This window comes from Xenopus laevis, chromosome 8L, assembly GCF_017654675.1.
Source record: "Xenopus laevis strain J_2021 chromosome 8L, Xenopus_laevis_v10.1, whole genome shotgun sequence".
NCBI classification, from domain to species: domain Eukaryota; kingdom Metazoa; phylum Chordata; class Amphibia; order Anura; family Pipidae; genus Xenopus; species Xenopus laevis.
The window spans coordinates 13,323,090-13,337,743 of record NC_054385.1 but is presented as its reverse complement, the minus strand read 5'-3'; the positions used below and the strand labels follow the sequence as shown (position 1 = coordinate 13,337,743).

The following is a 14,654-nucleotide window of genomic DNA, read 5'->3' as shown; positions in this document are numbered from 1 at the left end:
TTTCCAGCCTGCAAATGGGGGTCACTGATCCCATCCACAAATAATAAAAATTTTAAACCAATTGCAAATTGTCTCAGAATATTACTCTCTAAATCATACTAAAAGCTAATGTAGAGGCGAACAACTCTTGTAATTTGGAAATGTGCAGAAAATAAAGTAAAGTTTCAAACCCTGCCATCCCTGTTGGAAAGTGACAGCCAGGACCGCCATCAGAAATCGCAGGGCTCCATACGACAAAATTTCCAGGGCCCCCTGGGCTGCGCCCACCGCAAGCCCCACCTACAGGTCTGCCCACCCCAGCTCACAGGTCCGCCCCCCACCACACAGTAAAAAATCAAAGAAAATATTGGTGGCTAGGACCCCACGAGAAAAAAAAATTGGTGGCCATGGCCCCCCCCCCACATTATAAGAAAATTGGTGGCCAGGGCCCCTTAAACGTCCATGCCTTCCCGAAGCCAGCAGCTCTCAGAAAGATGGGGGCTGGCTAATCAAGTAAGTGTGGCGTGGCCGGGCCCCCCTTACCCTTGGGGCCCCCTACAACTCTCCCCCCTGTCCCTCCCTGATGGCGGCCCTGGTGACAGCTATGCAGAACAAGTGAGAACTATAAAAGAGAATTCAAAGAGTGAAAATGTGACAGCTATACAGAATAAGTGAGAACTATACAAGAGAAGTGCAAAGAGTGAAAATGTGACAGCTATGCAGAAGTGAGAACTATAAAAGCGAGGTGCAAAGAGTGAAAATGTGACAGCTATGCAGAAGAATTGAGAAATATAAAAGCGAGGTACAAAGAGTGAAGCACGTACACATCCCTGTGCCAGGGGGCACACTTGTGAGTCCACATCCCTGGGGGAAAACACTTGTGAGTTCACGTCTGGAATCAAGCAAAGGAATCCTCTGAGTAGCAACTGCCATGTCTGAGCTGTAACCGTAGAGGAAGGCACAGAGGTCTCTGCTGGCCGGCTCCTGCCTGTTGTTTTCATTCCTTGCACTGCATTTGACTTGCCTTAAAGAGCTATTGACACACTTCAGAAACTGGGTTGAACTTCAAAATATTTTTGTTTCATTCGGAGAAGGAGGAGGGGGGGGTGAAGTTACTGAAGAAGTTGGCTTGTCTCCAGTTAAGAGTCCCGAGCCTAACTCATCTGGACAATCATGGCTTGTAAAGGAATGAATGCATCTTTTATAGACCTTAACACCCAAAAGAAAAAAAAAGTCCTCTACTTTGTGTAAGGGAAAAGTGAAGGGAAAGAGCAGATCCTTCCTTTAGGGGTATCCACAGCACAGGCTCATCATGGCAGCAGCAGGCATGGAGAACATAGCAAGAAACAACGGGCTGCTCCTGCTTCTTCTCCTATTTATTACAGACCTGAGCTGTGCCCGTCCCTACCTACAGGTGAGTTTGTCTCTCTATTAAAGGCATGCATTCATTAAAAGGGTGGTTCACCTTTAAGTTAACTTTAAGTAAGCGACTTTTCAATTATATCTGTAGAAATAAGTCTGGACTTGTGTTGTGTTTTTTCCTTGAAGACCTTTCACCAGTCATCCAACTGCCTTTCTCGATTCAGAATAACTTATTATTATTATTATTATTATTATTATTACAAACTAGTCTGAATTTAGAAAGCCAGTTGGATGACTGGTGAATCGTAAGGGGTGAAAAATCCAGCGAATTTCCCGCGAAACGTTTGCGAAAAAATCATGAAACTTGAAAACTGACACCCGCATCCAATTTTGGACGCCAGTCTGAAAAGTCGCTTGCGGCAAATTTGACGCTGTCGTTACAGTCAATGGGCGTCCGAATAGTGTTAACGCGTGACGATTTTGACGCGAGTGACTTTTCAGATGCGCGGACAAAATTTTTGGATGAGATTTGCCACAAATTCGTGAATTTATTCGCCCATCACTACTGGTGAAACATCTTCAAGGAAAAAAACACAGCAAGTCCAGCTGATTTTACTTATTTCTACAAATATACCATGACCTGCATGGATGAGAATCTTCACAAACAACTTTTTAATTGATATTCTTTATTTTATTTTTTTTTATTGGTTTTTTCATTATTTGCCTTCTTCTGACTCTTTCCGCCTTTCGAATGGGGCTCACTGACCCCCATCTAAAACACAACTGCTCTGTAAAGCTACAGATTTATTGCTAGTGCTCATCTTTCTATTCAGACCCTCTCCTATTCATATTCCAGTCTCTTGTTCAAATCAATGCATAGTTGCTAGGGGAATTTGGACCATAGCAACCAGATTGCAGAAAGTGCAAATTGGAGTCAGAACCCAGCTCGTATGTGCATTAATGAGCCTTGAACATTTACATGGTCTACTACCCCTATTTTGCCTTTTAATGCATTTTATTCAAATAGTAAAAAGGAATGTTCACATGTCCATGGGAGTATGTTTATATACACTTTTTGAGTTTATCTTTAAATTAAATTTTAGAATGATGTAGAGCATGATACTCTGGTTTCCGTTTTTTATTATTTGTGATTTTGAGTAATTTTTAGTCTTTGTTCAGCAACTATTTAGTTTGCAATTTCAGCAATCTGGTTGCTAGGGTCCAAATTACCCTAGCAACCATGCACTGATTTGAAGAAGAGTCTGGACGTGGTATAGGAAAGGAGTTGAATGGAAAGACGAAAAGGCTAAAAATCCCAGTTGTAAAGAAAATGAAAAGGGTTAAAGGGGTTGTTCTCCTTTGAGTTTGCTTTTAGTATGACGTAGAGAGGGATATTCTGATACAATTTGCAATAGATTTTCATTTTTTATTATTTGTGGTTTTTGAGTTATTTAGCTTTTTATTCAGCAGCTCTTCAGTTTGCGGTTTCAGCCATCTGATTGCTCGGGTCCAAATTACCATAGCAACCATGCACTGATTTGAATAGGAGAGGGTCTGAATATAAAGATGAGTAATAAAAAGTAGCAATAACAATACATTTGTAGCCTTACAGAGCATTTTCTGATGGGGTCAGTGACCTCCATTTGAAAGCTGGAAAGAGTCCGAAGAAGAAGGCAAATAATTCAAAAACTGGAAAAAATTTAAAATGAAAAGTTGCTTAGAATTAGCCATTCTATAAGGGTCGTCTGAAGTTGCCTCACGAGGAAACTTTGGGCGACTTCGGAAAACGAATCGCCGCGTGTGATTAGCGCCGGCGTTTCTTCATTTTAGCCGGTGCAGAGTGAGGGAAGGCATTTGGCGAAGGCGTCTCCCCAAAACGCCCAGTGTGGCCTGACTTACATATATATGAACAGTTTATTTAAAGGCGAACCGCCCCTTTGATGTGAAGCAAAGTGCAGAGAAAACATTGCAAATAGTAATGTCATAGTATTGGGTTTATGGAGAGCCTAGAAATGCTGGAGGACTTAAATATCTCTTAAAGGGCCAATATTCTGCAGCGGAACAGCTCTGCTTTCGCTCAACACTGGTGAGAATCCCCATCTTCTGCTTATACAGGCTTCCAAGGCTTTTGGATTAAGAAATAGGGCGATGGTTATACTAAATCAACGACTCGCTAGGGGGAAACTTCTTTCCTTGCATATTTGGTGTTTGTTTAACCTTAAGCCTTATGTTACAATGTTACATTTTAAATTCTGGGTAAAAGATGGAAGATCTGATAGTTTAACCAGACTATAATGCGGGGTCATAGGACACTTGTTGGGAGAAGAATGTATCAACTTGCCAATGCAGTCTTTTCCCAAAGGGATTTTCTAACCTGCCCCATAGATTGGTGGTTTTGGCTGCATATTGATTGGGCCCCGCCTATCCAGACCTGCTCCCTTCCTGGGTGCTGCACCCCAGGCCTTTATCATTCTGCACTGAAATCCATTTTTCAAATTTTTTAGTTTTGAAATCTGACCTGGGGCTAGACATATTGTCAGTTTCCCAGCTGCCCCCAGTCATGCGACTTGTGCTCTGATAAACTTCAATCACTCTTTACTGCTGTACTGCAAGTTGGAGTGATATCACCCCCCCCCCAGCAGCTTAACAACAGAACAATGGGAAGGTAACCAGATAGCAGCTCCCTTACACAAGATAACAGCTGCCTGGTAGATCTAAAAACAACACTCAATAGTAAAAGCCAAGTCCCACTGAGACTGATTCAGTTATATTAAGTAGGAGTAATAACAGCCTACCAGAAAGTAGTTCCATCCTAAAGTGCAGGCATAAGTCACATGACTGGGGCAGCTGGGAAACTGATAATATGTCTAGCCCCATGTCAGATTTCAAAATTGAATTTAAAAAAATCTTTTGAGAATTGGATTTCAGTGCAGAATTTTGCTGGAGCAGCACTATTATCTGATGTGTTTTGGAAAAAACATGTTTTCCCATGACCGTATCCCTTTAATAACTTTATATGGTTCATAAGTCTAGTGTCACCAGGCTTACAAACCGAGGCATAAACTGTGGGAAGCCTTGGGGGTCATGCATGTCATCAAGTTTGGACTGGACCACAGTGGGTCCTGCCGGCCCAAACCCCCTCCCGACAGCCACTTCTTATCTAAGCTGCTTCCTGACCTTTCCGCCCAATCACAGACTAAATAATGTGCAGGGGGGCACCAGGCCACTACCCCCAGTCCTTCTCTGCATGTCGTTATTAATTGTGAAAATATAGGGATTCTTAACCCATGGGGTTGGGCCCCAAAAGTCCCCATGCTGCTAAGTTTGTGTCCCATTTATTCATTACAAATGTTTTCTTTTCTTTGCAGAGACACAAGCGGCAAATAAGAAAAGCCCATAGTGAGGTAAGCAACTGGCAAAATGCTTTGGTTTTCTTGCACAGTGGCCCCAGAACCAAATTCTGCACCTTTGCAACCAATCCTATAGATCCTATGGTTACAAGAGCCTTGCAGCATTCATCACATTGCTCCAAAAGGAGCTTTCCAATGGCCAGACTGTACCACTTAGTGTTAATGCGCAGTGCATTTTGTCTGTGACCATGGTTGTGCTCATTGCACATGAATGCAGCAAAGTTGCAAGGTGATCATGTTGTGCAACTGTAACTGCCTATTGCAGGATACAAATACAGGCCTTTTCTGCACCTTATGCCACTCTATAAGCTGTGTCTTAGAATGACATGCTAGCTACAGGGTCGGACTGGGGGGCCCAAGGCTGCTGTTTCAGGCCCTCACACCGCCCCCGGGCCCCCCGGCAGGCAAAAAAAGCATTGGCCAGGCTCTCTGTTGCAACCTCCCTCCGGCTCCACTGCGCTTACTTTTTTTCCTGTTCGTGGCCACAACCAGGAGAGAGGTCAGAGGGGCAGTGCCAATAGTAGGACTGGGTCAGTGGGGCCCACAAGGGCTGGGGGCCCACCAGGTTTTTCCTGGTTCCCGCCGTCCCAGTCCGACCCTGGCTGCCTACTAGTGAACTGCAGGTTCGGGCCAACCCCGCACCTCCATTTGAGGGTGGTGCAGGTCCATTTGTCTGGGTTGAGCTCTTCTTGCTTCTCTCGCCACCCGGAACTGCCAGCTTCCGACTTCCTGCTTGACTTTTTAAAAAACACGCACCTCTTGCCCCGCAAGGGGCGGGCCTTAAAATGGAAGCAGGAAGTCGGTCAGGGGTGGTTTGGTAAAGGGCAGGTTTGGGTCGGGTTTCACCCAACCCGCACATAACTACTGCCCACCAACTGCCCTCCTCATGAGTATAGCACTGCAGAACACTGGCAGCTCTTTATTCAGAATGGGGTGCAATTCTGTTTTTTATCTATTCTAGAGGCTGAAAGAGTTTTGCCTCTAGGTGCAACCCATAAGGTAAAGGATGAAAAGACAGGCATCTGTACACCCATTTTTTTCCCACGTAGCCCCTTGCCCCAGCTTTGTAAATTAACTTTTTTTATGTTATAGAATGGTTAATTCTAAGCAACATTTCAATTGGCCTTCATTTTATTTTAATAGTTTTTTAATTATTTGCCGTCTTTTTCCAGCTTTCCAATGGAGGGGTGGTCACTGAAACCCATCTAAAAACCAAATGCTCTGTAAGGCTACAAGTTTGCAACTTTTTATTACAAATGATTCTATTCAGGCCCTCTCCTATTCATATTCCAGTTTCTTATTCAAATCAGTACGGGGTTACTAGGGTAATTTGGACCCAAGCAACCACATTGCTGAAATTGCAAACTGGAGAGCTGCTGAATGAAAAAGCTAAATAACTCAAAAACCACAAATAATAAAAAATTAAAACCAATTGCAAATTGTCGCAGAATATCATCATACTAAAAGTTAATTTAAAGGTGATCAACCCCTTTAGTTACTCTTGTTATTACATTGTATAGAATCCCAACCATAAAGGTTAGTTTTAATCTACATTGTTTGTCTTTGTAGATAAGACAATAAGAAGTATTAATTTGCATAGCATTCCTCTTGTTCACTGCTAGGGTGTCTTTATACTAATTTATAATAATAATTATACCAACAACTTGTAATTTGTAGTAAGTACTGGGCTGGAATGAAACACAGTCCCTGCTCTGCCTTTCATTCTCCATTAATAAATACTTTACTTAGATGGTGTTCTGGCGTGTCTGTTTGTTGGACATTTCCGGGGGTGACGGTGCCAAGCATATGGTATACAGATGTACAGATGATGCATAAATTGGAACAAGACAGTGTCACTGATTGATGTAGCAGTGTGGAGCGGCTCTGGGCAGGAGAATGTTTTTAGTCTGGTGTTTTAAGAACACCCCGCAGGGCAGCTAAGGAAAAATGCTAAAAAGCCCAGTTTAAGGGTAAGGGCACACGCTAATTTCGGGGAGATTTAGTGGCCCGACTACAAATTGCCTCTTCTGCGGGCGACTAATCTCCCCGAAAAGCCTTCCTGCCGGCTAGAATCTAAATCGACAGCAGAATGGTACTTGGAGCGCTTCGTTTTCAGAAGTCGCCCGAAGTTTCCTCATGAGGCAACTTCGGAAGACGAGCGCTCTGAGTGTTATCCCGCCAGCGATTTCGATTCTAGCCAGCGGGAAGGCTTTTCAGGGAGATTAGTCACCCGAAGAAGAGGCAATTTGTAGCCGGGCCACTAAATCTCCCCGAATCTTAGCGTGTGCCCTTACCCTTAAAGAAAATGAAAAGAGTTAAAGGGGTTGTTCACCTTTGAGTTTGCTTTTAGTATGACATAGAGAGTGATATTCTGAGACAATTTGCAATTGGTTTTCATTTTTTATTCTTTGTGGTTTTTGAGTTATTTCGCTTTTTATTCAGCAGCTCTCCAGTTTGCAATTTCAGCCATGTGGTTGCTAGGGTCCAAATTACCCTAGAAACCATGCACTGATTAGAATAAGAGACTGACATATGAATAGGAGAGCGGCTGATTAGAAAGATGAGTAATAAAAAGTAGCAAAAACAATTCATTTTTAACCTTACAGAGCATTTGGTTTTTTTTAGATGGGGTCGGTGACTACCATTTGAAAGCTGGAAAAAGTCAGAAAGCAAATAATTCAGAAACGATAGAAATTAAATAATCAAGACCAATTAAAAATTAGGGGACCAGGGTGACAAAAAGCAGTGGGGTGCTCGCTAAGTAAATCCGGCCCCACAATATCATAAAGGCTACAAATCTCTTTAAATGGTTAAAGGACCTCTGCCATTGACTTTTATGTGACCTTGACAGGTTGTAGCTGGAGTATTTTCGGGTTCGAGTTATTTACAGATTCGAGTATAATCAATCTAATTTTAACCCTAAAATTTGAATTCCTAGAAAACTCAATATTTTCCGGTAAAAATCAACTCGAACTTTGATAAATAACCCCCACCCCAAGTGTTGAAGTAAGCGACACAGTAGATAGGAGGTTCCTGCCCTGTAGAGCTTACAGTCTAATTGTGTGGGTAACATACAGGCACAGATTGGAGGGCAAAAAGTTTGTCCATTGGCCCTTAAGTGCCAGGACTAGACTAAATAATGTTCTAGTGCTCCAAAAGGTAGAATTAGTAGATGTTTTTGTCTTGAAGAGATGGAGAGAGTGTTCATTACAGAGGAATTCAGGGATGGAATTCAGGAATGGAATTCAGGGATGGAATTCAGGAATGGAATTCAGGGATGGAATTCCAGAGGTAAGGAGCAGCAAAACAGAAAGGTGTAAGACAAGAGTTGGCAGTAGGTTTGGATGGTGGTTCTGAGAGGAGCGGAGGAGATGGACAGGAACCTACAGCGAGACAGGTGAATAAATATAGTGACGAGTGTTATAGTTTCACACGCCCAGCCAGTTTATAGTTCAGGAGTATATTTTGAGCATTCACAGTTATTTAAGTATCTAAAGGTGGCCATAAATGCACAGATAATATCGTATGAAAAATTGTTCATACGATATTCTCTGTGTGTATGGTGGGAGACGAGTCGACTAATATCGGCAGAAGACTTGGATACCGACTCGTTGATCCCGCCGGCCAAAATTTTGATCGGCACCTTTGAAGGCACCCAAACATCGGACATTTTTAGTGCTAAATGGTCAGATACAGGTAGAATTCTATTGTTTCTATCTGTATATCTGACCATTCAGCTCTACATGTGTGTGTGTGTTGAAACTAATCTGTCCTGAAAAGAATTGTAGTGTAATTATAACGTCTATGGCCACCTTAACTCTCATCATTATGTTTCTACAGTACAGCATGTAGTACAGAGGATGGTACATTATAATCCACAGTTTATAATGGAGGATATAAGATATTATCTGTATCCACACGAAGCATATTTTTCACGGTGTGGCCAGATATGGTCTTTACTACTGAGGTCGGTCCTACTTTTCTTATATCAGACTCCAGCAGTTATAGGGCTGCTCAAGAAGTCCAACAACAAGTCTCCAATCTTCATATTTCAGGGATAAAATCAAGAAATACAGTTGTGACCTTTTTATTAATTAAAAAAAAAAACAGAAAAAAAAGTAATCCGGGAACATTTTCCAAATTTCTCAGTGTGCCTGTAATGTGAATGTGATACTTGCTCCATTGTGAATAAGATGTATAAATGTTATAAAGAAAAGGTACCTCTGATTGTTTGACCCCTTCCTCGTTCTACGGGGAGAAAGCATGGGCGGTATTGCGAGGTGGAGAGGATGTTGACACAACAAGCCCATGGTTACTGCCTGTTGGGAGTAAATGTCCCAGTTATAGTTCTGTTGCCCATCCCAGAACCGATGCCGGTAATTAAACTTAAAGGGGAACTAGTGGCAGGGTTCTAGTCGTTCCTTTAATGATATGGAATTGGGTAATGTTCACAGATGATTGCACGTATTCCCTTGCTAAAAAATAAATAATGACATTTCCATCCAGATGAGATGTCTCCAGATAGGCATCACCCTCTGGGGCATCCATGTCCTCCTATAATTAATAGGATAATTAGAACTCGTTACTGGTGAGGTTGATGCCTGGAACCTCCGACTGGTGGAGGTAGGCCATGGGCACCCATTAAAGGGGTGGTTCACCTTTAAGTTAACTTTTAGTATGTTTTAAAATGGTCCGTTCTAAGCAACTTTTCGATTGGTCTTAATTATTTCTTTTTTATAGTTTTTAAATGATTTGCCTTCTTCTTCTTTCCAGCTTTCAAACGGGAGTCACCAGTGGTGTAACTAGAGTGCGCCCATCCTCCTTGCCAAAAAATCTTCAAGAGGGCCCAGCGCACTCCAATCCCCATCTTTCCACTTCCTGACCATGCCCCACCCAATTCCCATGCATGCCCCGCCCACTTCCCACCCATGCCCCAGCCACTTCCCACCAGACCCTGTCCAGACTCTGCCCACTCTCTTCCCCGACGCAGGTAAGAGAACGGCTGGGGAAGAGGGCGATAGAGAAAGCAGACCCCGCAGTCCAGCCCCCCCCCTTTTCCACGGGCCCCCATGCGACTGCGGGGTCTGCTTCCTCTATAGTTACGCCACTGGGGGTCACTGACCCCATCTAAAAAACAAATGTTCTGTAAGGATACAAAGTTATAGTTATTGCTACTTTTGATTACTTGTCTTTCTTTTCAGGCCTCTCCTATTCATATTCCTGTCTCTTATTCAAATCAATTCATGGTTGCTAGGGTAATTTGGATCCTAGCAACCAGATTGCTGAAGTTGCAAACTGGAGAGCTGCTGAATAAAAAGCTAAATAAGTCAAAAACCTCTCTACATCATACTAAAAGTTAATTTAAAGGTGAACAAGTGCCAGGTCATGACCAATCTAATGTAAGCTACTAATGTTGTAGTAAACACCAGCAACTTCAATCTCAGTAAGATACATGTTGTGCAAATAATACAGTTATGAGCTTGGAAGCTTGCCCTAGTTCCATCAGAGAATGGAACGGTGCCCATAGGAAAAACTGTTGGCCGGATTCTGCTCTTCCAGAATGAGAGCTACCGGATTGCTTGTGTTTGGATTTATAGTGAGAGGTGACGGCACAGTTTGGTTTCAGATCTTCAAGGTGGGCACAAGATGTTGCACAAACTAACAGCCAAAGCATATATCAAAGTTAAAAATTTGCAAAAAAAAAACATTTGCAAGAAAAAGTAAAGTAAACCCTCCAAATTTTTGACTTTGCCGATCTTGTTCCTCCACTGGATCACTGAATCAAGATTAAATTATAGATCAGCGCCACAGGCTATGGAAAGAAAACAAATAACAGAACCTAGCGCAATATTATGAATATTCAGTGTAGTCACCAGGGTGTTGCAACACCAATCTGTGTGTTTGATCTTAACACCCAAAGCGACTCACTTTTGGTGACTTGACACCCCCAGGGGGAGTGTTATAGGTGCGTGCGAGGAATAACAAAGTGCCTTTAATAAACCTGAATACTAGACAACAGAGTCTCAGTGAAGGTGGGAAGCTGATTTAATACTTCCTACTTCTCTTATTCCGCTATTAGTAGTAATAGCGTCTGAAAGCTTTAACAGATGCCCAGTCAAAGAAAGCTTATTTCAAGGTCTCTTCCCTACCCACATCACTTGTTTCTCAATCACTTGAAACGTTGTCCCAAGGAGCCAGGTGACAGGCAAAAGCAAATATATTCTTTGTGCTTCAGGGGCAAAGACGGCATATGGATATACGGTATACTCTAAACAAGGGCAAATTAAAATTATATATATCCGCAACCCGCATACTTGCCTGCTTGGACCCCCTACCCGACCCACAAGTACCTTATCCGCAACCCGATCCGCGACCTGCTGACCATCAAGAAACACGAAGTGCTGTCATTGTAAACTGGAAGTAACATCATTGGAAGTAGGCGTGATCAGAAAAAAAGTGAAGACCCAGAACCGCGTCCCGCAAACCTGGAGAACAGCTTACCCGCATCTATACCCGATCCCGAAACTTCTACCTGCAACACGCAGGGTACCGCAGGTTATAGTGGGTTATCCACAGGTACCCCCAGTGTCGGACTGGCCCACCAGGATACCAGGAAAACTCCCGGTGGGCCCAGGTGTCAGTGGGCCCTCATGCTGCTAAAGGTTTGGCTTATTACATGGCCATTCCCTATTTCTATGAGAACAAAGAGGCTAAATAGATGGAATAATTGATTATAGTATAAAGAGAGCAGACTAGGAGAATAGAGGTTGATTCAGGAGATGAAGAATATTAGTATTGAGAGTGGGCCCCTGGTCTAAGGTTTTATGGTGGGCCCCTGGTTTAAGGTTTCTGGGTGGGCCCCTGGAGTCCCAGTCCGACACTGGGTACCCCACCCGCGTCAGGACTCTATCTGGGTGTGCAGCTGATGGACATTGAATATACATATATATTATAATTATATTATAGTGTCCTCATATTGACATATTGTGTTTAACCTTACTAATGTGTTTCATTTCTTTCAGCTGACAGTCAACGGTCTCCACATTAAGTCAACCATAGTGTCCCGCTATGCCTTAACAGTGGTGCAAAGCGTTATGGTCAACACTCATTCTGAAGCCAAGGAAGCCATCTTTGATTTGGACCTTCCGGACTCAGCGTTCATATCAAACTTCTCAATGTAAGTCACTCAAAAGAAGATTTACTGACGTGATTTGTGACAAGACATTGTGTTATGAAGGACAGAAATAGTCCTGTAATGCAATAAAATTGCCACTAGCAACTGTCAACATCTGTGCTCATGACACAAGGTTTATTCTTGTGCTTCTCAGTAGCTCCTTGAAAGTTTGCTGTTTGTTTTGCTATGAGTTTCTAGTAATAGGATCAACCTTCAGCCTCAGCTGAGGTCTCTCTTTTTTCCTGGTATCAGTCAGATATTTAGATAGAAGGTAGTCTGCCATTCATCTAGATCAGGGGTCCCCTAACTTTTTTACATACATGAGCCACATTCAAATATAAAGTGTTTGGGAGCAATACAAAAGCATGGGGTTAACAAATAAGGGTTGTGATTGGCTGTTTGGTAGCCCCTATATGGAGTGGTAGCCTACAGGAGCCTCTGTTTGGCAGTACACCTGGTTTTTATGCAACCAAAACTTGCCTTAAAGGCTGGAATTCATAAGTAAGCATCTGCTTTGAGGCCACTGGGAACAACACCAAAGGGGTTGGTGAGCAACATGTTGCTCACAAACCACTGGCTGGGGATCATTGGCATAGATAAATATGGCTGGGATTCTGTGTTCATTGGTCAAACTATAATGCACAGTAATAGACTCATAGCAAATGCTTATTTTTCCATTCCTGACGGGGAGGCAAGTTTTGGTTGCATAAAAATCAGGTGTGCTGCCAAACAGAGCCTCCTGTAGGTTGCCCGTCCACACGGGGCTACCAAATAGCCAATCGCAGCCCTTATTTGGCACCTACAGGAAAGTTTTGGATGCTTGTATTGTTCTCCAACTCTTTTTACATTTGCAAGTAGCTTTTGTGTAAAAAAATTTTGGGGACCCCTTTGGTTCCACAGCTTGCAATACAAATCCGATCTCTTTAAATTATATATAACATTTGATTAGTGGGGAAAAAAACTGTATTTTACAATCAGAACCTAATATGTGCCATTTCAATGTTAAATTTGTTTTTAACAAACTATATAAAAAAAAGGTAACTTCGTTAGAGGTTGTGGGAACTTTATAGAACTGGGACAGCAATTTCTTGTTGAATTGGCTTGAATTATGACGATGTTATTTTAATTAGAAAGACATTAACAGCGATTAATTCACGGGCAATTCTTTCGCTGCTGGAATGTGGTAGAAGTGCTTGTTTGGCCGGGACAGGCATCGAACTTCTGGCCAAGATTTAATGTTTAAGACTGACCAGGGCTCTCATCCCAAATTCAGTTCTGGCTGCTTCGGAGGTCTGCAGTGCCATTAATAGATTGGCAGCCTGATTCCCTGGGATATGTAAAGATTTATATTTTAGTTATTGTCATGTGCTGACCTCCATCATTATTGGAGAAGAGCATCAGAGAAACCCGAGGCAATATCATTCATGGTTTGTTTTTTTTATGTGCCGAAGGTGCCCAGGACAAGTTGGATAGTGTATTGCAAACAGCATAAAGTCTCATCTACATTTTAAATATTATATACATTTACAGTAATTATGTGATATTAAACAAACTGGTGGCACATAGCTTTATTATTATAAGCACTTAGAATGCTGTTCTAATATTAGTAGGGATGCACCGAATCCACTATTTTGGATTCAGCTGAATTCTAATTTGCATATGTTTTGTGATGAAAAGTCACGTGATTTCCCTTCCTGCCCCTGATTGGCATATGCAAACTAGGATTCAGATTTGGTTCAGATAGACACAAGGATTCGGCCAAATCTGAATCCTGCTGAAAATGGCAGAATCCTGAACCACATCCTGGATTCGGTGCATCCCTAAATATAAGGTTATCAGTTCATTCGATCAGGCCCTCTAGCTGTGTTCCCTAGATGTAACCCTGATTTTGCTCATGATCTTGTAACCTTACTCTGCCATTAGAATGCCGCAGATCTGTTCCATCTTTAGAATCCCTGTCCACCTTGTCCAGCAGTGGCGTAACTAGAATTTATTGGAGAACACCACAATATTATTTTAGAGGCGTTAAATATATATTTTTAAATCTAGTAAAAGAAGACCAAAGTCAGAACACTTATCTTTGTCATCTCAACTTTCCCAGAGCTCAATGGGTGACCTTCTTTTAGTTAATTGTGGCTTAGAAACCACGTCTTAAACATCGCTGTGACACACCCAGTTCATACCCAGTGCTTGGGGGCATACCATCTGGCACTGTTGGCAAAGCTGAAGAGCTCTGTTCATATCAGTCTGTAACCATAATTATGGCCTCAATACTCCTGACATTCACAATAGCCTCTGTGGCTGTTACCTCAATGTTTACTCTTCTGCCGTCCAATTATATTGCTTTAACTTGCCCCACACAGGCAGCTGTTTTGAGAAGAGGATAATAATCAGTTCCCTCGTCTTTGTCATCTCAACTTTCTCAGAGCTCACGGGGTGAAATTATTTTAGCTAATTTTATGGCTTACAAACCACACATTGTACATCACTGTAACAAACAAGTGAAGTCAAACCCATTATTAATGAAAACACCATCTGAGACTGTTGGCAAAGCTGGAGAGCTCTGTGGGTTTTGGTGTATGTTGGCGGGGCCCTGGGTTTTCTGTTGTGACACCTACAGAGTTGTGGCTCCACTTAGGGCACAAAGGAGAGAAGAAGCAGTAAAAATCAGGTGGTAGCTACTATTTGGGCACCCATGGGCCGTTGCCTCAGGTGGTAGCTTTAGGAGG

The 14,654-nt window shown here is 42.5% G+C and overlaps 1 protein-coding gene across 1 annotated transcript in view; it reads left to right on the top strand.

Annotated features, from left to right (window-relative positions):
- The first annotated feature begins 1,256 nt into the window (after positions 1 to 1,256).
- LOC108704800 (inter-alpha-trypsin inhibitor heavy chain H6) overlaps positions 1,257 to 14,654 on the top strand; it is a 37,777-nt gene continuing 24,379 nt past the window's right edge. Inside the window, exons 1-3 of the mRNA XM_041573169.1 lie at positions 1,257 to 1,393; positions 4,710 to 4,745; positions 11,774 to 11,928. Of these exons, the coding sequence (XP_041429103.1) occupies positions 1,292 to 1,393; positions 4,710 to 4,745; positions 11,774 to 11,928 (293 nt within the window). The 5' untranslated portion in view covers positions 1,257 to 1,291. The remainder of the gene's footprint in view (positions 1,394 to 4,709; positions 4,746 to 11,773; positions 11,929 to 14,654) is intronic.